Source organism: Artemia sp. Qi Xiang Cuo, chromosome 5, assembly GCF_049724085.1.
Source record: "Artemia sp. Qi Xiang Cuo chromosome 5, ASM4972408v1, whole genome shotgun sequence".
NCBI lineage: Eukaryota > Metazoa > Arthropoda > Branchiopoda > Anostraca > Artemiidae > Artemia > Artemia sp. Qi Xiang Cuo.
The window spans coordinates 56,492,039-56,516,969 of record NC_142798.1 but is presented as its reverse complement, the minus strand read 5'-3'; the positions used below and the strand labels follow the sequence as shown (position 1 = coordinate 56,516,969).

Here is a 24,931-nt window from a genome sequence, read left to right as displayed (position 1 = left end):
TTTTTACGCAGTGGAACTATAAACACGTAAGTAATATCTATAAAAAAAAAAGTGAATATGGAGCATTTTAATAAAGTGTGTTTACATAACAAGGTTATTGTAGCATTGAATGCTGACAAAGAGAAGTATTTAAACTTTGAAACAAGTACAGGTGGTAGCACTATTGGAAATGTATTTCATTTTTTTTAAGGTTCATTTAGACGAGGTTACGTGCGCGCACGTAACCTCGTCTAGATGAACCTTAAAAAAAAATGAAATAACGCTATGCCGAATTTGCATATCTCTCCTTTTTGACCCCTAAAAAACCAGTCTGGTTGAAAACATGGAGTTTTCGTACTGGTCACTTTTTTGCAATGTGTAGGAACGAGTGGGGAATTCCCTGCTCGTTTGAACAGGTGCCAAGGACAGACATCCAAATAGCATGCAGTTTCAAAACATTTTTAATCACGTTTCTTGAATGAAGTATCTGTACTTTATATTCAAGAGGTGAAATCAATAAAGAGCTTGTTACTTACTTACAAATATTTTTTGTAATTTCTTGAATGAAATTTCCTTATTGTGTGTATCCATGAGTTGACTTAAATAAAGAAATTGTTACTTACTGATAATTTTTTCAGAATTTATTGAATTAGATTTATATATCTCGTAGCTAAGTGAAAATTGTTTTTGATAAAGAGACAAAAAAGCTACTTACTTTTCGATTTTTTCATAATTTCTTGAATGAATTATCTGTACTGTATCTCCAAGAGGTGAAACTAAAAAAGAGTTTGTTACTTACATACAAATATTTTAATAATTTCTTGAATGAAATTTCAGTATTGTGTATCCAAGAGTTGACTTCAAGAAAGAAATGTTTACTTACTGAGAATTTTTTCATAATTTCATGAATTTAATTTCTACATCGTATATCTAACTCGTGAAAACAATAAAGTTTTTTACTTACTAAGAATTTTGTGATAATTTCTTGAACGAAATATCTTTTTTGTTTTTTTTTTTTTATCCAACAGGTGAATTCAAGAAGGAATTTGCTACTTAGACTTATAATTTTTAATAATTTCATGAATTTAATTTCTACTTCTTATATCTAACTAGTTAAAACAATAAAGTTTGTTACTTAATTAGAATTTTCTCATAATTTCTTGAACGAAATGTTTTTTTTTTGTTTATCCAACAGGTTAATTCAATAAAGAATTTTCTACTTAGACTGAGAATTTTTTCATAATTTCTTTAATTTAATTTCTACGTCGTATATCTAACTTTTTAAAACAATAAAGAGTTTTTTACTTACGTAGCATTGCTTCGTTAGTTATTCAAAGAAATGTCTTTTCTGTTTGTCAAACTTGTAAATTTACTGAATAATTTGTCGTTTATTTACAATTTTTTTCATAATTTATGTAATTAAAGTCACGTAGTACGCATAAACGAGATTACTCCAATAAAGAAATTTTTGATTCCTGAGAATTTTTTACATAATTTCTTTAACTATATTTATCCGTCAGGTAACTAAGCTACAATTTTGGGTGATAAAGAGAAAAAAAAAGTTAATTAATTTCAATTTTTTCATAATTTCTTGAATGAAGTATCTGTACTGTCTATCCAGGGGGTGAAATCAATAAAGAGTTTGTTGCTTACTTACAAATATTTTCATAATTTCTTGAATGAAATTTCCATATTTTGTATCCAAGAGAATTTGATACTTACTTAAAATTTTTGATAATTCCTTAAATGAAATTTTTGCATTGTGTGTCCATGAGGTAACATGAGTGTGTTACCTATTTACAATTCTATCATAATTTCTTGAATGAAATTTCAGTATTGTGTATCCAATAGGTGAAAACAATAAAGACTTTATTACTTACTTGCGATTTTATTATGATTTCTTTAATTAAATATCTGTATTGTGTCCAGGAAGCGAATTCAAGAAAGCTATTGTTACTCATTTACAATTTCTTCATAATTTAATGAAGTGAATAAAACTATTCTAGAGAATAAAGACGGGTTAAGCTTAAAGATATTTATTGCTTAAACGTATTAACATATTTTTGAAAGAATTTGCTACTTACTTACAATTTTTGATAATTTCTTAAGTGAAATTTCTGCATTGTTTATCCATTATGTAACTTCAAGAAAGAGTTTGTTGCTTACTTAGAGTTTAGTCATAATTTATTGTATGAAATGTCTTTTTTTATTTATCAATGAGGCAAATTCAAGAAAGAATTTTTTCCCACGTGTCTGACAATAGATGTATACAAATTCCTATTCTTACATCTCCGACTTTTTAATAGTCATTCTATACGATTGATATGGTAGCATACTCTAAAAATAATGAGCACATAACAATGTAATGCATAATATATTTTTAATGAAATAATGCTATGTAGAAAATTAATACAAAAATAAAATATGATACATTATTAATATGAATGATTAACTTTGGACATTTCGAATCTGCTCCATAAAATATTTCACAATGTTTTCTCTTGATATTATAGATAATTTCTTATCTTAGTTCGTAATCAGTAGAATAATCATTATTCCATTTTGAGTCATAGACAATTTTTACTGGTGTCTCATCAACAGGCTCAATATGCTTTTCGTCTTTGGTATTATTTGGTTCAATGACTGTTTGATCAATGGCAGTAACGTTTGCTGGTGCTTTGTTTTTCATCGATTCATCTTTATAGTCCATCGTGATATTTTCTGACAATGCCCTTTTTATTTTTCTGGCAGTTTCACTGTCTATTATCACATTATTTTTACACAGGTAACAGTTTCGGCACGTAGACAAGATATGGTTTACGATATTAGTAGAAGAGTACGCCTTTCTTTTATTGATCTTCCGTTGAATGCTAATACCCGAAAGGTGACGATTGGATATATCAGTAGGTAATGTGTTACCTGCAACAGTAGCGAGGAGTTGTCCTCTATCATCAAAGATTATTTTTATGTTGGCATTCTCTTTGAGTGCAATCATCTCTGGAGATCTCAATCTCGCATATCCACCAACAAAATAGTTGAATTTTTTCGGTATTCCAAAGAAATTTAATTCCTTACTGTCATGACAATGCATGCATATATTTCCAATAGTGCTACCACCTGTACTTGTTTCAAAGTTTAAATACTTCTCTTTGTCAGCATTCAATGCTACAATAACCTTGTTATGTAAACACACTTTATTAAAATGCTCCATCTTCACTTTTTTTTATAGATATGACTTATGTGTTTATCATTCCACTGCGTAAAAAATACTGATTTAATACATGCAATAGATTAGGTAGTGTCAATAACCGATCATAGAATATCAGTGGGAAAGTCACATCGTGTCTCTGACCAATCACAGAGCGCATTTGTTAGAAATTTAAGAATATTTTTAAATTTTAAGTTATGTACAAAAATAAAAAAAATAAATAAAGTTGAAAAATTTCGAAGTTTTAAAAAAGTTTGAATTAAACACTTTTAGTACATCGAATGTCTCTACCGAAAAGATGAAAAATCACACGGAATCCGGCAACTGAGTCTCTCAATCCCCGTAAAGCTCTTTTAAAATATAGAAAAACTACTTATTTAACACAAAAATATCTTATTTAATGACAACAAAGTAAATAAAAAACACACGGAATTAGGCAACTGAGTCTCTCAATCCCCGTAAAGATCTTTTAAAAGATACAAAAACTACTTATTTAACACAAAAATTTCTTTTTTAATGACAACCAAGTAAAGAAAAATCACACGGAATTAGGCAATTGAGTCTCTCCAACCCATTAAAGCTCTTTTAAAGGATACAAAAACTACTTATTTAACACAAAATTTTCGTTTTTAATGACCATCAAGTAAAGAAAAAACCCATGGAATTAGGCAACTGAGTCTCTCAAACCCTGTAAAGCTCTTTTAAAAGATACAAAACTACTTATTTAACACAAAAATTTCTATTTTAATGACTAACCAGTAAACAAAAATAACAAGGAATTAGGCTTATGAGTCTATCAATCCCAGTAATTATATATTAAAATAAACATAAAAAAATAAAGTAGACAACAAATTTCTTTTTTATTTAACATCATGTAAAGAAAAATAACATGGAATTAGGAAACTGAGTCCCTCTAAAACTGTAAATAAAAATATTTATCTACAACATCAAAAGAATGAACAAATAAATTTCATATATATCTTCTAGAAAGTAAAGAAAAAATCTAACGGAAAGATGAAACTTTGTCACACAATACAAGTCAAGCAAATTTCAAAGATACAAAAACTACTTATTTAACACAAAAATTACGTTTTTATTTACCATCAATTACATTCAAAAACCCTAGACTACTTCAAGTGAGTCTCTCAGACCCGGGCAAGTTACTTTAAAATATACAAAAACTACGTATTTAACACAAAAATTTCTTTTTTAATGACCATCAAGTAAAGAAAAATCACAGGGAATTAGGCAACTGAGTCTCTCAAACCCTGTAAAGCTATTTTAAAAGATACAAAAACTACTTATTTAACACAAAAATTTAGTTTTTTATGACCAACAAGTAACGAAAAATCACACGGAATTAGGCAACTGAGTCTCTCAATCCCAGTAAAGATCTTTTAAAAGATACAAAAACTACTTATTTAACACAAAAATTTCGTTTTTAATGACCATCAAGTAAAGAAAAATCACACGGAGTTAGGCGACTGAGTCTCTCAATCCCCGTAAAGTTCTTTTAAAAGATACAAAAACTACTTTTTTTAACGCAAAGAACCCCCATGTAACTGAACCCCTGTATAACTGAAACCCCGTACAACAGAACCTCCGAACTAAATTTCATTACGTTTAATATATGTCCACCAAATGCTCCAAGCCTCAGAAGAAAAAGGGATTTTGAAAACAGGGAGCCCGATTTTCGAAAAAAAGGGGTACCCCCCGTGCACCTGAATCCCCTTGTAACTGACCCCGTGTATAACCAAAACCCCCCGTGCCCCTGTCTCCCCTTTAACTGAACCCTCGTGCAAGTCACCCCTCTATGCAACCCATCCCCCTCAGAACACTTTTCAGCCCTTTCTTTTTAAATTGACAATATTTTTCAAACGTTACTTATGTATTATACAGATCACATCGGCGAGGTAAAGCTAGGTCAAGTCACAATGTCATTCTATCGTTACTTTTCAATTAAGCTATTGAATACTCTCTAGCAATGTCTCTTGTAATGTCAAATCTATTAAGTATCTGAGCTTATTCTTTGTATTGTTGACACAAATGCTCCAAGCCTCAGAAGAAAAAGGGATTTTGAAAACAGGGAGCCCGATTTTCGAAAAAAAGGGGTACCACCCGTGCAACTGAATCCACTTGTAACTGAACCCCGTGTATAACTAACCCACCCCGGGACCCGGGAGCTTCGGTAACTGACCCCTCGGAACCGGCCCCCCGCTCGGCCCACCCGCCCGTTCCACTAACATTTCAGCCAGTTCTGTGTCAAATGACACTATTTTTCAAACGTTACTTATGTATTATACAGATCACATCGGCGAGGTAAAGCTAGGTCAAGTCACAATGTCATTCTATCGTTACTTTTCAATTAAGCTATTGAATATTCTCTAGCAATGTCTCTTGTAAACGTCAAATCTATTAATTATCTGAGCTTATTCTTTGTATTGTTGACACAAATGCTCCAAGTCTCGGAAGAAAAAGGAATTTTGAAAACAGGAGGCCCAGTTTTCGAAAAAAAGGGATACCCCCCGTGCAACTGACTCCCCTTGTAACTGACACAGTGTCTAACCGACCCCCCCCGGGTCCCGGGCTCCCCTGTAACGTACCCCTCGTGCAAGTCACCCCTCTATGCAACCCATCCTCCTCAAAACACTTTTCAGCCATTTCTTTTTAAATTGACAATATTTTTCAAACGTTACTTATGTATTATACAGATCACATCGGCGAGGTAAAGCTAGGTTAAGTCACAATGTCATTCTATCGTTACTTTTCAATTAAGCTATTGAATACTTTCTAGCAATGTCTCTTGTAAACGTCAAATCTATTAAGTATCTGAGCTTATTCTTTGTATTGTTGACACAAATGCTCCAAGCCTCAGAAGAAAAAGGGATTTTGAAAACAGGGGGCCCAATGTTCGAAAAAAAGGGGTACCCCCCGTGCAACTGAATCCCCTTGTAACTGAACCCGTGTATAACCAAATCCCCCCGTGCCCCTGAATCCCCGTTAACTAAACCCGCAGGCCCGTCAACCCGCGATGCCACCCAACCCCCGCAAAACACTATTCAGCCATATCTTTTTAAATTGACAATATTTTTCAAACGTTACTTATGTATTATACAGATCACATCGGCGAGGTAACGCTAGGTCAAGTCACAATGTCATTCTATCGTTACTTTTCAATTAAGCTATTGAATACTTTCTAGCAATGTCTCTTGTAAACATCAAATCTATTAAGTATCTGAGCTTATTCTTTGTATTGTTGATGCAAGTATCTCATTCTTTAATTACCCGTTGACAAAGAGTGTAATGCTACCAGAAAAACCTGTTTGGTACGGGGGCGTACGAAATCAATAGATGGTATATACCTGAACCAGAACAGATTATAACCAACCTGTTTGGTACGGGCACGTATGCAAAGTATATACCTTCAAGCAAATTCCATATGATATTTCTAATTACTATAGCTTCTATAGAAACGGTACCTCTTTGCAAATGACCCTGGTAACCCCAATTCGTTTAAAATATACTAGGTACTCGTATATCGTTGCTGCTGCTGCTGTCGGTTCCATCATTAATCTCCAATAGTGTAAATGCACCACTCATTTTTTTTCTCCACTAATATCCTTTCAAGTAAAAACTATTCTCTTTGAATACAATTCTCTTACTAATATTAATTTTAGTGAAAACCATTCTTTTTATTCAAATCTTAATCACCAATCGAGTCATACACGTTCCTCTTGGCAAAGAGTGTGATGACCTGTAGATAGGACTACCAGAAAAAACCTGTTTGGTACATAGGAGTCCCAGAATCGCTACGAGCTAGTCTACTCTTACCTGGTCTAATCAGCACTTCCAGTGCTGTATAATTGAAATTTCGAGACAAAATATCGTGGGCAGCGCGATAGCACTGCCTAAGTTAAAAGCGATGTGGGCACAATGTATTTTTTTTTTTAGACCAGGGAACTTCTTATGCAAAGAAATGTCATAGGAACTTCAAAAGAGCTCATGGAGAGAAGCCAGCTCCCCCTCCCCCGCGTCAATCACCTCCCCAACACATCCAATCAAAATTTTGAGATATCCATTTTCTTCAGTGTAGTTTTAACGTCCGGAAATTGTGACTTTGAGAATGACACCTCCCCCCCCTGCAACCCTCAGAGCAAGGGTTGTAAGTGATGCCCTGTGGGGATATAAGGTTTTTATAGGAAGGGGGCTCATTTGATTGGTAACCAGAAGTTCTATTGGCCTTTTTAACAGTCAAAAGTGATTGAAGGTCATCCACCCCCCTCCCTATACACCAATCATTTCCCCAAACACATTCAATTATAATTTTTGACAAAGCCATTTTGTTCAGTGTAGTTGAATGGTCCATAACTTATGTCTTTGAGGATACCTCCCCCCCTCCCATATAGCCCTCAGGTTAAGGGTTGTAAGTTACGCCCTGGGGGTATATAAGGTTTTTATAGAAATGGTGGTCGTATAAACCTCAAGGAGGGCTCAGCGTATTGATAATCAGAAGTTATAGTGCCCTTTTTAAGAGTCAAAGTGATCAGAAGTCAAATAGCCCCCCCCCTACACATACACACGTCGTATTTTCCAGAAACGTATCTGATGGAAATTTTAAGATGACCATTTATTGTTGTAGAAACTTCGAAAAGGGCTCAGTCAGTTCGTAATTTAAAGGGCCAGTACCTTCTTTAATATTCAAAAGTGATTGGGGGGGGGCACCCCCCACGCCCATCATTCCCCAAACACTTCCTGTCAAAATCTTGAGATAGTTATTTTGTTTGACGTAGTTTAAAAGTCCAGAAATTATGTCTTCAGAAGTTTCTCAAGAAACTCCTGAGGATGAGAACCCCCTCATGGTCCTCAGGGCAAGGGTTGTAAGGTATGCCCCGAGGGCATCTAAGGTTTTTATGGAAACGGGGGTTGTATACACTTCGGAGGGGGCTCATTGGGCTGGAAATCGGAAGTTGAAGAGTCATTTTTAAGAGTCAAATTTATCGGAGGGCAGCTATACCCCCCACGTCATATTTTCCCCCAATACATCTGATAGAAATTCTAAAATAGCTATTTGTTCAAAAATAGTCCAAAAACCTCATAACACGGCCTTTGGGGTTTAAACAACCCCCCAAAGAATGGGGATAAGGGTTTTAAGTTATTCCCCGGGGAAATGTAAGGTTTTTATGAAGAGGTGGTCTTATGAACTTTAGGGGAGGCTCATTTGATTGGAAATGCATACTTCTAGTTCCATTTTCAGAGTCAAGCATGATGGAGCGAAAATAGCCCCCTCCCCTCTCTGATATCCTCTTTTCCCAAACATATTTCATCAAAATTGTGAGACTGCCATTTTGTAGCCAATAGTCCAAAGAGAATATAACAATATCTTCAGTATTCAAATATAAGAAATATTAGGCGGACGTTGAACTAAATAAAAACAAACTATTAACATGTGAACTTTTAAAAAGGTGACAAAGCAATATCCCGAGAACAATTTATATTATTAAGTTAGATCTTTAAGAGTAGGCTAAGTTGTGTGGGATTTTGAACTAGCCAAAAAGCACTATTTGTATACTTTTAATACTACAACTACAGTTACTGTAACTAAAGACGCTTAGAGTATTTAAGTGAAACTTATGTGAAGTGTTTAGGGGGGATTCCAATTAAACGAAAAAACTTCATACATGCAGGTTTTCAAAAAGGCATTTAAGCAATATCATAGGCAGCACCACTCTATAATTGCTAGAAATATTATTGAAACATTTAAAGAAGCTAATTTGATTCAAAATTAAAAATTCTAGGGTCCTTTCTAAGAGTAAAAAGAGATTGGAGGGCAATCAGCCTGTCTCTCAAGCCGATTTATTTCCCAAACACATCTAGTCAAAATTTTGAAACAACTATTTTGTTCAGCATAGTAGAACGGTCCAGCAACTATTTCTTTAGTAATATTGAGCATGTCAAACCCCCAAAATTATGCAAAACTATGGATTCTTATAGAAAAAAAAACGAAAAGATATATGAAAATGATTTCCATGAAACTGACTTTGTCAATAAAACACAAACAGAAATTCACGTAAAAAAACTTTCCACAAAACAAGCTTTTCAAAGAAAAGTAAAGAGCTCCATTAAGCCAAAAATGGGCAGAAATGAAGTCAAGTGCAAGTGCAGAAATGAAGTCAAAGGGCAGAAATCATCCAAGCGTAGAACTACCACAAATCACTACCAATAAATAAATAAAACTCAAAACGAACAGAAATTATAATAAATAGCCGAGTCAAACTCGAAATGAGCAAAAATTAACATTAGTAGGGCTGATAACCCCCATGCCTTCTCAAGACAAGAACATAGTTTGCGCTTTACTGAAAACAAAATATGTTTAAATGTTTTCACTTTTTTTTACTTAAATAAGTAAAAAACTTTCTTTACTCTTTTACCCTATTTTTATTTTAATGAATAAATATAAGTATAGGTAAATTACACTGACAATCCACGGTCATTTTTTTTTTTTTTTATGTTCTGGTCTTGAGAGTACATGGGGGTTGTAAGCCCTAGTGATGTTAATTTTTGCTTGTTTTGAGTTTGACTCGGCTATTTATTATAATTTATTTTCGTTTTGGGTTCAATTTAATTTTTAATAGTGGTCTGTTGTAGTGCTACGCTAGGAATGATTTTTGACTTTATTTCTGCCCATTTTTGGCTTAATAGAGCTCTTTACTTTTCTTTGAAAACTTATTCTGTGGAAAGTTTTTAAAATTAATACAAATATATGACACGATAATTCATCCAGGGGGGGAAACGCCCCCCTTGCCCCCCCCCCTTATGTGTGCCCATGATTCTAGGACCGCTGGGTTGGTGCGATCACCCTGAAAATAAAACACGCATCCGTGATCTTTCTTCTGGCAAAAAATACAAAATTCTACGTTTTTGCATATAGGAGCTTGAAACCTCTACAGTAAGGTTCACTGATAAGCTGAGATTCTATGACTTGTAGTTTCTCCCTTTCTTTTCGAAAATCAGGTAAATTTTCTAAGGCTCGTACCCATTGATGGGTAAGACTAAATGATACTTATATATTTGAAATCAGTATAATAATTTGATTCTTTTGAATTCCGTTTTTTATTGCTTTTTATTGTTCGAATTAAATTAATTAACACATTAAAAAAATGTGTAAAAAATTATATCAAAAAGAAATCCTATGCTAATATGACATAAATAAATCTAGTCAGTAGTGGGATCTTATGCACTCAGTGAACCAGCCTGCTAACCTTGACTACCTATGTTCCAAATTATAATGTATCAGATATGTAACACCACCAATAAATCGAAAGTAGTTTAATGATGCCTAGTTTACAATTTTTTCCCCTATAATTATACCGAGGTTTCTAACAAAAATTTTTTTTAAGCTCCAGCAACAAAAGGCTACAAAGAAGAAATTATAGTCCTGAATCTTGGTCACCCTATTTTGTGAATGATGAGTTTGTTGAAACGCAAGCAGGGAAATTTCATGTATATCATGGCGGAGAAAATGCTGGTCCTTTGCTTGTTATGCTACATGGTGGTGGGTATTCAGGCTTAACATGGTCAGTCTTCAATGTGAGTTATGATTCCAATGTCTTGGGCACGATTCTGGGAAGCGCTTTTGCTTATTCTTTTTTAAGATTGTGATGAGTCATTTATGACTTGCTTATTTTGGTAACCATGCATAGAGGTTGCAATTCAGAACTTTTTCATAAAATTTTTAAAAAAAAAAAAAACAAGCTTAGAAAAAAAAAAATGCAAGGCAAAAAAAGCAAAGCCAAAATCTTTAGCATAGGATCAAAGAATTTCTGTTGGAGGAGGCTCTAGGGTCTGGCGGCTGTAAAAGCGTATTCTTGTCAAAATATTTCGAATTTCTTGTATTCTAACAGTGCTTGTCTCGAAATTGTTCTAGTTTTCTAGAGTCTATATCAATTTTATTATGTAAGAGCTCTTTTTATGTAGGATTCACGAAAATGTCTTCGTATGAGAGCTAACTACTTAATTTTCCTGAATTTTCAGTAGTCCGTCATTGCGCCTAAACACAATGGGCAAATCTCAATTTTTTTTTCTAAAAAATAAGTTATAAAGCAAGGAAGATTTTTCTAGTGTGTTTTCATATACAGTTGGTTTTCGCATAGGTGTATTAACTGTATGTGAGGCAAGGGAGACCGGCTGTAATCAGAGAGATTATGATTCAACTTTTCTTCCTTAAAGAATACCTAAAATGGTTTAATGCCAAAATAAATCTATATTATTCAGCTGCGCAGCGTAGTATTGATAATTTTGTTGCTGTTCAAATCTCTGGAAAAAGAAGAAAACTACACTTTGAGATGCGCCTTTTGGTTTTGGGTAGGACAATGTACCATGCACAACTTATTTCTGGAAAAAACTGCCAAAGCAAAAATTTTGTATTTATTTGGTCTCGATTCTTAGTTACTTGCATGATAAAAAGTGAAGATCAAATATCTTAGTATGATGAGCAATTAGTTATTATCACAAATTCTAAGAAAAGCTTGACGTCAAATATAACTTTCCAGCATATAAAACAAACCGAAATTGTGCTTTTTGGTCAGATAATAAAAGATACAGAACAACAAACTAGTAAAAAAAAGAATGAATCCTATATAAGCAACTAATGATGGTATGTAAACTTCTTTTCCTGTACACAGGGAGGGGGAATTTTTATAAAGGATCTCACCCTCTCCTGCAGATAATTGAAAAATATCAGTACGAAAATGCCTTTTTAATCTGTGAGTCGCACCCTATCTAAACAAAGTCCCCAACTATACCATAAAGGGTTGTACCAAAGATTTTTTTATCTGCAACGGAAATTGTTAAGAGCAAATCTATTGCAGGAATCCAGGATTTAATGCTTTTGACTTTCAAGTAAATTTAGGCAACAAAAAAGTAAAAATAATATGATCATACTATTTATTGTATTCAATAAATAGATAATTGTATTCAATAAATAAATATTATTGTATTCATTAATAAATTGTATTATATTGTATTCAATAATAAATAAATATTATTATTGTATTCAAACTGGTGGACCAGTTTGAATACATTTTTTAAGAATCTGAGTAAATATTTACATCTTTTGTTGGCGGGCTCCAGTCAGACAAAAGAAGCAATGCGCTTGATTAGAAAAGCTTCACGAGATTTTTTATTTTTATTTAATAACTTGAATATTGTGATTGACCAGGGTGAATGCTTGTTTTTAAATCAACGGGAACATTTTTTCTTTTTGTAGATTGTATCTATTATGCTTACCAAATCTAAGTTACTAAATTGCTTGTTATCACCCTGATCTAGAATGTGTTTCCTTACCGTGTCTGCCAGAAGACAGTCTGATAAAACTATTTATATAATTTTTTGGTTTGTTTTTGTATCATACATCAGTAGACTCTTTGTAAACTATCAAGTTAAAAAAAAAACATTTTCTACTGAAAGTAAGGACCAACATTAAAATTTAAAACGAACCGAAATTATCCGTATATGAAGGGGTATTTTTCGTATCATCAATATTTGAGGATATCCTCGGTATTTACGCTAAAGGGTTAAAGTTCTTTAAAACCGTTTCTTACTTAAATTTGACTGCCCTTGCGCATGAGCAGTATTTCTCTAAGAATTGTGACAAAAAGTCAAACACTAACAAATATTATATATTAACTATGGGCAATTTGCGTAACTTACAGTTATTTTTCCCAGCTGCTATTTGAGGTCTTGTCATCCCCAAAGGCATAGTTAGATGACGTTTTACCTATGCTTAATCGAATGGCTACCGGTATCTCAAAATATCTCGAAATATATGTTTTTTCCTTAGATATGCAGGACTAATCCCTATTCTAGAACAACATATATCTATGGCCCTAGTAGGAGCTACGAGAAAAGTGCAGAGAAAATACGGGGTGCACCCCTCCCGAAAAAAATGGGGTCAACATTTTCCCACCTAGTCGGCTCGAAACTTACATCCTTAATTACTTAGGCAAGGGGGATCCCTATCCAGAAGGAAGAATAAGACAAAATATATTGATTCCGCTTACAGGGCTCGACAAAGGGTAAAAAACTTGTTTGTCCAGTCACTTTGTATGGAAAGAGTGGCTGTAAATACTTTTGAGGGTGCTCATTCGACCAGAAATAGAAAATTCTGCTGTCCTTTTTAAGGGTGAAAATGATTGGAGGGCAACCAAACTCTCCCATGCCCTTTTCTGCTACCCAACTCCCCTCGTAACCTTCGTGATATTGGATCAAAATTTAGAGGAAGTCTTTTTATGAGAAACTTTGAAAGGTCCGATAAGTTGTGGCTCCAAGGTCAATAACACCCACATATCCACGGAGCTATTGACCCTAAATTAAGTATATTACCCTTTTTTTACAGATAGTTTTTAGTAGAAAAGGAGGGAATGTCTGGTTTTAATATTCCGACCAGCTAGGGGATCTTTGGGATTTTTGCTAGGCGAAGGTTCCCAGAGTTTCCCAATGGTGTATTCTGGAAACGACAAGTGTACGGTACCTCAGAAAATCAAAATACGTAATGCGCATCCGAGTTTTCAAATCATCTGCTATATCTCGGAAATGACAGGGGGCCGGAGTTGATTCTCGTAGAATGTTATGGGTGTCAAGTGGAGATGAAGTTGAAACTTTCAGGTACTGTTGACAGGGGCGTCACGTGGGGGGAGGGGAAGCTCCATGTCTTTTATGCCAGTCAGTAAACCAATTTGGGTAGGTAAAATAGTGGCGTGAAGGGCCATTATTTTAGTGGCTCCATTTGTTTTTCCTTTATTAAGGTAAATCTGCTGATGGAAATGTATGAAGTAAAATCAGTACTTGTCTAGTATCCAGTAGTCAGGCGAGAAGAAACGCCTTTAGAATTTCAAAGATTCTTTTTTACATTGAGTTTTAACTTAGGAAGTGGTCAGAAAAAGACCAAATATTTTTTATCTTAAATATGGCCAAAGTTGAGGAAAACGGGTTTGTAAGCCAAATTAAACTATTTGACATTTTCACAGTTCAGAGGTAATTGCCAAAATCTGTTGGTTACTGCAAAGCTCCTCTCAAAACGAAGATCAACATGGCAATGTAGGTCAAAAAGATCGAGATAATCGTTCCTTTGATAGCAACTTAGCAAACTGCTTTTGGTAATTATCTGTACGAGCTTAGGTGTGACAGTGGCGAAAAGTCGTTGCCCGTTTTCTGGGCAATGCACTCTTGCTATTTTGTGGACGTTTATCTACATAAATAATAAAAAAAAATTCCACCTCTTCTGTTCTCGGTGACATAATAATATTTTTCACTTAATTTCGAATTTTAATGTCACTTACACTAATTTAATAGAAACATCTTTAATTTTTAATTTTGGTAGCCAAACATATTTGTTGAAGACAAGGTATACTACTATAAATTTCAAAACCACAAAAAAACATACCATTCCTATTTTTGTAGGGTGCCCTTCCGCCATAGGGCACCCCTTTCACCGTGGAAATACATTAGTAATACACAAATAAATTTCTTAAAACCTTGTTCTCAATCAATACATCATCCTCCATCCTCCCAACCTTCCCTCAACCCCATAACAAACCTAGGAGGAGTAGAATGCTGTGCCCTTACGATATCCTTAGAAACTCCGTTCTAATCCTCCTTTAAAAAAAAAACCGTAAATAAACTAATAAATTCTTTTTAATACTCTTTTGGCTACTCAAAATTCATACATTAACCATTAAAATATAATCTAAATTCTTTTATCTTAATACTAACTTTTTGATTGTAACGAAATTAACTAACGAAATTGATTGTTGCTAGAGACGTATAATCAGAAGTTCCTTGAAATTTGGTTTATTTTTGTGCAAGTACTGCAACATTTATTCCTGGTAATTATTTTTTGTTTTAACTGTAGGTGGCTATAACAAGTCTTGTTACTTGCCAAACAGTGGCAATTGACATGCGAGGTCACGGAAGTACTGATACTACAGACGAGGAAAATTTATCGTCAACCATCATGGCAAGGTTTGTCTAATTTATTTCACCTTGCAACAATGTTAATCAGTTGTGAAATGCGTATTCTCGACATGTCTTTCCAAGAATGATAAAAGGTGCTAGAGCTTAATAATTCTTATGTATATAAAAATTAGTTCACCAATGTACTCCAATCAAAAAGTTCATAGTAACGAACTGTAAGTAAAGAGCGACTCAGCCCAATAGTAACTGAAACTAATTAAAAGGAGCTTTGATAAAATTTAACACATCAAATGAATTGGCTTTTCGTGTAGATTCCAAAAATATAAAATTCATTAAGTTTAATGTTATCAATCAAAAGCTACGAGCCTGAGAAAATTGGCCTGATTTTCAAATAAAGCGGAGAAACACCTCCACAAAGAAGCGATCTTACCGAAAGTCACACAGTCGGATTTAGCATATAAGAGCACCCTACTTTGAGGTTTCAAGCTCCTATCACGAAAAATGTCGAATTTTGCTTCTTTTTTTTTATCAGAAAAAAGATCAAGGATATGTGTTTATTATATTTTTTTTTTCTCCAGGTATGATCTTATTGAACCAATTGTCGTAGAAGATTGGGAGAGGGCTCATTTGAAAGGAAATTAAAAGTTCTAATGCCCTTTTTCATTGTCAAAGAGATTGGAGGTTAGCTACCTCCAATCTTTTCTTTTAGTAGTAAATTAAGAACCCAGTTTGTTTTAAATTAAAGTAAAGAGCAGCACAAAAATTTAAAACGAATAAGATTTATCCCATAAACGAAGTGCAACTGTCTTATTAACTCATTGGTTTTGAAAACACGGGACTGAAAATTGTGGTTTTTAAAGCAAATGCACAAAAATAATCCCTTTCACCCTTCTAGATCTAAAATAACAGATTTGAACTTTTCCTCACATTTCCTCTTGCATTAGAGCATTTATTCTTGAAGTTTCCGGAAAAGAAAGTCAAACTTTAACGTAAAAGTTAAGGAATGGTAGCCTTCTCCATCCCCCTCATATATAAGTTATTTTTTTTCTTTTTAAGTTTTAATACATTCTGTACTTTCAGTTAGAAAACTCGTTTTTTTTATGCTTATGTCTGTCTGTTTTTGACATTCAGGGTAATTCTAAAAGAAATAGACTTTATGCTAAGTTTAACTTTTTGCGTAACAGTGCTAAGAAATTGAGACCTAATATAGGTGTGCCTGCTTTACGCAATAAAACAGGATTCTCGTTTAATACGAGGCAGGCTGCCAGTCTCATCAAACTTGCGTTCTTCACGCTGAAGCTCAACTTTTATCACAATGCTTTGATATTTAAAACCAATGTACTCTGTTAAAAACGTCCGTATACACAATATGACGGAATCTGGCACTCCCTTCCCCTCATCTTAGTACTCATAATACAAGTGTAGTCCAGACGTATTTCACTAAATGAATAATTATCAGGGTTTAAATCTTCCCTTCATATTTCTCTGAAAGATTTCTTATGTGAAGTCGAGAATTTGTGCCTAAAAATGCAGCTATTTTGGCTCTAGGTACCCCCCCCTAACTCCTAGTAACTAGTTTGTAACTACGCAATATTGAATGAACGTTAGTTTGTTTTACTGAATAAATAGTTCGTGATAACCGTTAACTTTGTATATACTGCATATTATCTAAGGGATAAATCTGCTACTTGCCATTTATTACCATAAATTGTTTGATGACTTTAGAGTTTGTCAACTTCCCAACTCCGAGACCATACTTCTTGTAACGAGAGTCGTTGTTTTTTTTTTTCTTAAAGTAATTGTGATTTATCAAATCTATTATATAATGCACACAAATCTGCACGGTTCCTTTGGTTAGACAGCGTGCTAGGCCTCTCTAAATTTTCCTCCTCTGTCTTGGCCGTGGCTGTTCTGTACAACGTATTTGTATGATCAGATACAGTTTTCGTTTTAAAATGGCTCCCACAAGCAAAAATGCGGAAATTACATTTCGTGTCACACAAAAAGCATAATAATCCAAAAAAAAAAAACTAAAAAATATACTCAAACTAAAAATGAAACAACAATAAATGTTTTTAAACTAAAACCATAAAAAAACCTAGCTACAAAATACGATTTGACGTAATTTTGAGAGTTTTTCAATAATATTTTTTCCATATTAGCTATTAAAAAAAGTTTTGATATGAATGACCGTTACAAAACCAATTGAATGTAATTTGGGGATGGGTGAATGTTTTTATTGGGCATTTCCCCCCCCCCCCCCCCGCCTCTTTCCCAGCCTCGTCATATAAAATAGATGATCTTAGAAACTTGGGGCAGGCCTTGTCGGATCCCAAATAAAAAGCTTAAATGCTCTTTTTGAGGGCCAGAACTGACAGGAGGGCACCCTGTCATCTTCTCAACATCCCATCCGCCCTTCCGTGCTATCTATCTGGGGGCAACATGATAAGTGTGTCCCTATGCATAGTCGCATAACTTACATAATTTATGGCTAAGGCCATAAATTTTTTAATAAACCGTATAAGCAAAGACGCTTCGTAGGTATATTTAATATAAAGGCGTTAATTCTACACCTTGTTGAAATCAAGGCCATATAAGGATTTTCAATATGTATAATTGAAGGGCCCAAACTGTAACTCCTGAGACCCCTTCAACCCTCACCCTTTCCCCTTTTTTGGTTTTCCATTAATTAAAGAATAAATGGCTCTTTTGTTTGCTGACTGCGGATCTGAAGCTATTGTGCAACATATATGTCCAAAATCAGCACACATTAAGTAGACCTACATAGTTCACAAATGGTGGACCTGTCACAACTTGCTGACATCAGAGTCATGCAAAGATTTTCAAACGGTTTCACTGGAGGGGTATAAGGAGGAAGGGCTTTGGACTTGGGCCCCTTCAACCCAGACTATGATTGGAGAAATGAAACCTGAAACATACGAACGGAAATCACCACAAATTGTTCGTTGCTGCCATCACCCTTTCCTACTCCTCAAAAGGCTAAAGAGTCATTTGTGCTTTACTGACAACAAAACACATCTTTGCAATTTTTTCTCTATAACACTACGAGTACCCTTCAACTTTCAAGAATCTTCTTTTATTTAATATCAGCGCATTTGTGACAGTTAATTAATTCTATACTTGTGACAGTTAATCAGCTTAATATATAATCCATTTTCATCAATGGTTTCTTTCTTTTAAATTAATTAAAAAAAAAACTTTCCGAAAAATAATTTTTTCAAAGAAAAGTAAAGGCCATTTTAAACTTAAGCTCAGCAGATACAAATACCTTTTAAAATTCAAACTCAGAACGACCAGAAATTAAATAAGCAATCATATCAAAAACATACAACAAGTAATAATATAAATGAATAAATAGATCTTAAAGCGAGTAATGCTTGATTGAATATGAATATCAAGGAATTTTTAAAAACTTGAAATTTTTTGCAATCAAAAACGAACAAAAATTAATTAAAAAAAACTTTCCGAAAAATATGTTTTTAATGAAAATTAAAAGTCATTTTAAAATTAAGATCAGCAGATACAAATACCTTTTAAAATTCAAACTCAAAACGACCAGAAATAACTATTAAGTAATAAATAAAATCCAAAGCGAACCTATATTTAGGTGGCAATTATAGAAAAACTATTAAGACATCGACAAAATACTTGAATAAATATAACAGCAATTAAATAGTTCTTAAGCTGGAAAAGAGAATGCATCTAGAAATGAAAGAAAATATTTTTCCTATTGAAGTATACATGAAACTTAAAACGAACAGAAATTAAATAAACAATCAATGCAAACAAACATACATTAGATTTTAATGTAAATGAATAAATAAACTTTAATACGAGTGAAACTTAAACTGAATATGCAAATCAAGCTTGAAAAGAACAAAAATCAGTCCAAACAAGAGTTTGGATATGACTTCCTTCTCTCACTGTAAAAGTCTAAAACCTACTGCGTCATTGGCACTTTACTGAAAACTATATGCGTCTTGAACAGTATTGGGAAGTATAAACAACATCAAATTGAGTATTTGATGAATAATGATATTAATTGTTGAAAGATCCATCAATTCAAGAATTTATTTCCCTGTAATTTTATTTGTATTTTCAATGCTGTAAGAACTGGGAAAGAAAATATTTGTAATATAATCCGTTTTCAGTTAAGCGCCAATGACGCAGTAGGCTTTTGGTTTTTATTTACAGTTAGGAAAGGAGGCAGTATCCAAACACTTGTCTGTAGGGAAATTATATTCTTCTTTAACAACTTTAAAAAGAGCTAATATATTAGACTGAATATTTTATGTATAATGATATTAATTGCTGAAAGCTCATCAGTTCAAAATTTTACTATAATTTTAATGTTTATTTTCAATATTAAGTACAAAAGAAAAAATTTGTCATAAAATTGGTTTTCAGTAAAGCGCCAATGACGCAGTAGGTTTTAGACTTTTACAGTGAGAGAAGGAGGTCATACCCAAACTTTTTGTAGTTATTTTTGCTTGTGTCAAGCTTGATTTGATTATTCAATTTAAGTTTCACCCGTTTTAATATTTATTTAATAATTTACATTAATATCTATTTTATTCTTGTTTGCATGGATCTTTTATGTAATTTCTGTTCGTTTTCAGTTTCATTTATACTTCAATAAGAAGATATTTTTTTTCAATTTAAGCTTGATATTCATATTCAACCTAAGAATTACTCGCTTTAAGATCTATTTATTCATTTATATTATTACTTGTTGTATGTTTTTGCTATGATTGTTTATTTAATTTCTGTTTCTTTTGGATTTAATTTATTCTTTAGTAGTTAGTTCTGGTCGTTTTGAGTTTGAATTTTAAAAGGTATTTATATCTGCTGAGCTTAAGTTTAAAATGGCTTTTACTTTTCTTTGAAAAACTTATTTTTCGGAACGTTTTTTTTAATTAATTTTTGTTCGTTTTTGATTCAAAAAAATTCAAGTTCTTAAAAATTCCTTATTTCAAAATCAAACTTAAAAAAAAAAATCAAATATTTATCAAAGTATCAAAACTGATATCAAAGTAACAATATCAAAGTCGAAAAATCGGTTTGTGTCAACCTCGGAGTTTTCATTATCTGATGTTTGAAATATTTTTAACAAACTTGCTATCTCAAAATTTTTATCGGATGGGTTTGGGGAAAAAGGGCGTGGGGGGGGGGACTAGATTTAGCTTCGGTCTCTTTTTACTCTTTAAAAGTGAACTAGAACTCTCTATTTTCAATCAAATGAGCCCTCTCTGAAGTTAATACGAGTATCCCTTTTATAAGAACCATATATATCCCCAGAGTATGATTTACAAAGCCTATCCCTGAGCCCTAGGGGGGTGGGGTGTATCAACCGTGGAGTTATAAGATCTGATGGTTGAAGAATTTTTAAAAAAAGGGCCACCTGAAAAATATGTCGGATGGGTTTATCCATCCAATTCACCCAAAGGCGTTGAAGACGGGAAGGGTTAGTTGTCCTCTGATCTTTTTCACTCTGAGAAAATGAACTACAACTTTTAATTTCCATTCAAATGAATCCTTTCTGAAGTTTATACGAGCATACCTTCCATAAGAACCATATATGCCCCCGGAGCCATACTTACAACGCCTTCCCCGGCCCTGGGTGGGGGGTTGTATTGACACAGGAGTTTTTCTTATCTGATCTTTGAACTATTTTTAACAAAATGGCTACCTCAAATTTTTATCAGAAGTATTTGGGGAAAAGGGCTTGGGGGACCAGTTGCCCTCTGATCTCTTTTGACTCTTAAAAAGGGCACTAGTACTCTCGATTCCCAATCGAATGAGCCCCCTTGGAAGTTTATACGACGACCCCTTCTGTATGAAGTGCCTCATGGAAAAAAATAAATGAAATGTAGGGGGAGGCTAGTTGTCCTCCGTTCACTTTTGACTCTTAAAAAGGTAATTACAACTTTCAGTTTCCAATCAAATGAGTTCTCTAGAAATTTTATACGAGCATCCCTTCCATGACAATCATATATGCCCCCAGGGCATAACTTACAACGACTAACCCCGGGCCCTGGGGGCCTGTGTCCACACCGGAGTTTTTTGTTATCAGAACTTTGAACTATTTTTTAACAAAATGTCTATCCCAAAATTTTTATCTGATGTATTTAGGGCGTGGAGGAGGGGGGGGGGCTAGTTACCCTCCGATCTCTTTTGACACTTAAAAGTGAACAAGAACTTTCAATTTCAAATCAAATGAGCCCTCTTCGAAGTTTATAAGAGAATACCTTCAATAAGAAGCACATATACCCTAAGAACATTACAGATAACGCCTGCCTCTGGGCCCTTGTGGTTTCGGTTGACACAGGAATTTTTCTTTTCTGACCTTTGAGCTATTTTTAATAAAATGGCTATTATAAAATTTTTATCGGATAGGCTTGGGGAAAAAAGGGTGTGTGTGGGGGGGGGGGGGGGGGGCTAGTTGCCGTCGGATATCTTTTGACTCTTAAAAATTGAACTAGAACTTTCAATTTCCAATCAAATGTGCCCCCTCTGAATTTTATACGAGCATCTCTTTCATAAGAACCATAAACGCCTCCAGGACAACACTTACAACGCCTATCCCCGGGCTCTGGGGGGTGTTTTTGTTATCTAATTTTTTGGAAAATTTTCAAGACACGGGTCATTACCCAATTTCGAGCGGCCGGGCTTGGGGAAAAAAGAGCGTGGGGGGGGGCAACCTTAACTTTTTTTTCTCTAAAAAAGTTACCCATAACTTTCAATTTCCAAACAATTGACCCTCTCATGAAGTTTATATAACCGTACCTTTCGCGAAAGCCATACATGTTGTCAGTGGTTAACTTAAGACGCCTTCCCCTCTACCCTGGGGGTTCTATTGACGCCGTACTATTCTTCTCCTGATCTTTGAGTCATTCTTAACAAAACGTCTATCTCAAAGTTTCCATCAGATGGGTTTGAGACTGTCTACCTCTAGACCTCTCCCAACTATAAAAAAGGGACCCTAAACGTTTGGTAACATATCTCATATGTTCTCCCTAGTGAACGTACGATTGTTTTTGACACACGAGCTATACAGGCTCCAGCTCATCGAGAGCCACATTTGTCCCCGGACTTTGGGAGGTTGTTGTAGTAAAAGAGTTTTTGTTACCGAGCATCGGGTTTTTTTTTATGTTGATACATACCTAAAAACGTTCATTGGATGTATTTGAGGGAATGGGGGCTTGGGGGAGCTAGTTGCCCTCCAATCCCACTTCACTCGAAAAAAACTTACCTAGATCATTCAATTTACAATCAAATGAACTTTCTCTGGTATTGTTACGAGCATCTCTTGAATAAGAAACCTATATTCCCAAAGCGCATAACTAATAGCACCTGCCCTTGGGTGCTGGGGGGCTTTTTTTAACCATGATTTTTTTCTATATGGTCTTTGAACTATTTTTAAGAAAAGCTATCTCAAAGTTCTTTCAGTTTCTGTTTGAGGAAAAAAGAGCGTGGAGGGGGGGGGCTATTTATACTTTTTACTCTTTTGGCTCTTTGAAAATGACATATAAATTTTAATTTCCCATCTAGTGAGCCCTATCTAAATGTAATAAGAGTTTCACTACCGCGTGGCCTATTCATGCTCCCAGAGCGAAACCTGCCAAACTTATCCCCGGGCGCTAGGGGCTCGTGTCAATACCAGATCTTGTGTCACATTTGGTTTCTAAGCTATTTTTAACAAGAAAGCGACCTTAAAATTTTTATTCGTTACTTTTAGAATTATCGGGTTTGTGAGGAAGGGGGAAGCTGGGGAACCTACGATGTACTTTAGCGCTTAAAAAGGAAGACAGAGCTATGAATTTTAGAGCACAGAATACCCCTTTCAAATTTACGCGAGCATCCCTTTCAAAAATTCCGTGTCCAGCTCCAAAATGCTGCATATAGCTGTTGCCCCTGTTGACCGTGGGGGGATTTTTTGGTGCGGACACATGATACACTGGACTTTCAGCCACGCTGAAAAGCAAGTCCGTTCAGAAATTTCGGATCGTTGCATTTTGGGACCCGGTTAACGTGGAAGGGGTTTTAGCTATCCTAAAATTCCCTTCAACAAACAAAAAAGGAACTAGTCATTACACGGCAAACCGAATAAGCTCTTTTTGGATCTTTTAAGGCAATGCTATTCAAGCAAAACTTTTATTCTCTCAGAGCTAGAGCTACAGTTCGAGCCATAACCGCTATGAAAAGGCTTCCATCCGCTAAATCCTAATTCCGGAACTTAAGACTATGTTTAATAAAATGGCTGTCTCAAAATTACTAATGGACGTGCTTAGGAGCATGGTGGGCATGGGGGGGGCTAGTTTCCCTCCAATAATTTTTGACTATGAAAAAAGGCACTAGACCTTTGAATTTCTAATAGAATGGGTTCGTTTTTAAGTTTATACGACAACACCTGCTACGCAAGCTTTGTATGCCCCCATGCTATAGCATAAAACTCTTACCCTGAGGGTTGTGGGGAGTATTCTCCTCAAAAACATAAGTTAAGGTAGAAAATCAAGTCCGCTGTACAAAATTGATAACTCAGGTTTTTCTCTGGATATGATTGGTGGACTTATGAGTGGGGGGGGGGGCTTGTTGCCCTCCAATTATTTTCGACTATTAAAAAGGGCATTAGAACTCTCGATTTCCAATCGAATGAGCTCCCTTTGAAGTTTTGTACGACGACCCAATGAAGTGCCTCTGGGAAAAAAAAATAATAAAATATTGGAGCCGTATGGCCTTTACTATAGGCAACGCTACAGCGTTGCCTCTGATCCGGTTCTCCATATATAGGCTACTTACAACATGGGCACCCATAAGCTGAATTTTACGGGGGGGGGCTTACCTAGTCTAATCAGCACTCCCAATGCTGTATAACAGAAATCTCGAAACAAAAGCAGGGAGTGGTAATATCAAACTAACTTGGGAGAGTTTCTGATCATTTTAAGTTGGAGAATAAAAATGTCACATTTTACCTCATTAAGTTTTTATTTGTGATGTAAATTTTGCGGAGTTTCACAGGAAAGATATAAGCTTCTTGTTTTTGAATGGACTACAGATTCTCTCCAAGAAAAGGTGCTAAGGAGTTTTAAACCCTTCCTGAGTAGTCTCATACTGCCTGTCATACAGCATGCTTCATTTTCAACCATGAGCAAATACTGTGCTTTATCGCGTAGTTGCACACAGGTTTGGGCTTTATGACAGGGGGAGGTAGTAAAGATTTATTTTGTTTTTAAATGCCTCAAAAATACATTTTAGGTCCATTTTTAGGTCTGGGAATCAATCAGGCCAGTGCTACTACTATTGAATACTGATAGTGCTGACAATTTATCACAATGTCTAATCACCTAAGGCCAAAACAGCTGTGCAAGATCTTCCTCCATCCCACTACTTTTGGAAATCTTTTCGTTGCTACCTTGCTCCCTCTCTTGAAGGTTTTAATTCATTTAATTTTTCTATATGCCTTCCCCCTACCTCACTTGATGCCTAAAATCGTGATTTTTTGGCAAATTGCCATTCGTAAGACGTGGTCTAACAACATTAGCCTTTGTTTTATTATAGCCTTAGACAAATGTATCAAAGTATATTTTTGTTGTTAATCATTGTTGATATATTAGTCACTCAAGCGAATACCTGAATTAATCCTTAGGAAATACTGGTGTATACATCCTAACTTGCCGAAGCACCCGTGTTTGATCAGTTCACTTGGCTTTTTGTATGCTAATATAAGTTATAAGACTTATTTTCCTATTTTTT

The 24,931-nt window shown here is 34.6% G+C and overlaps 1 protein-coding gene across 1 annotated transcript in view; it reads left to right on the top strand.

The window, feature by feature from the left end:
* LOC148952301 (protein phosphatase methylesterase 1) overlaps window positions 1-24,931 on the top strand; it is a 68,433-nt gene that overhangs the window by 28,633 nt on the left and 14,869 nt on the right. The window contains exons 2-3 of the mRNA XM_089088918.1: window positions 10,585-10,774; window positions 15,096-15,205. Of these exons, the coding sequence (XP_088945044.1) occupies window positions 10,585-10,774; window positions 15,096-15,205 (300 nt within the window). The remainder of the gene's footprint in view (window positions 1-10,584; window positions 10,775-15,095; window positions 15,206-24,931) is intronic.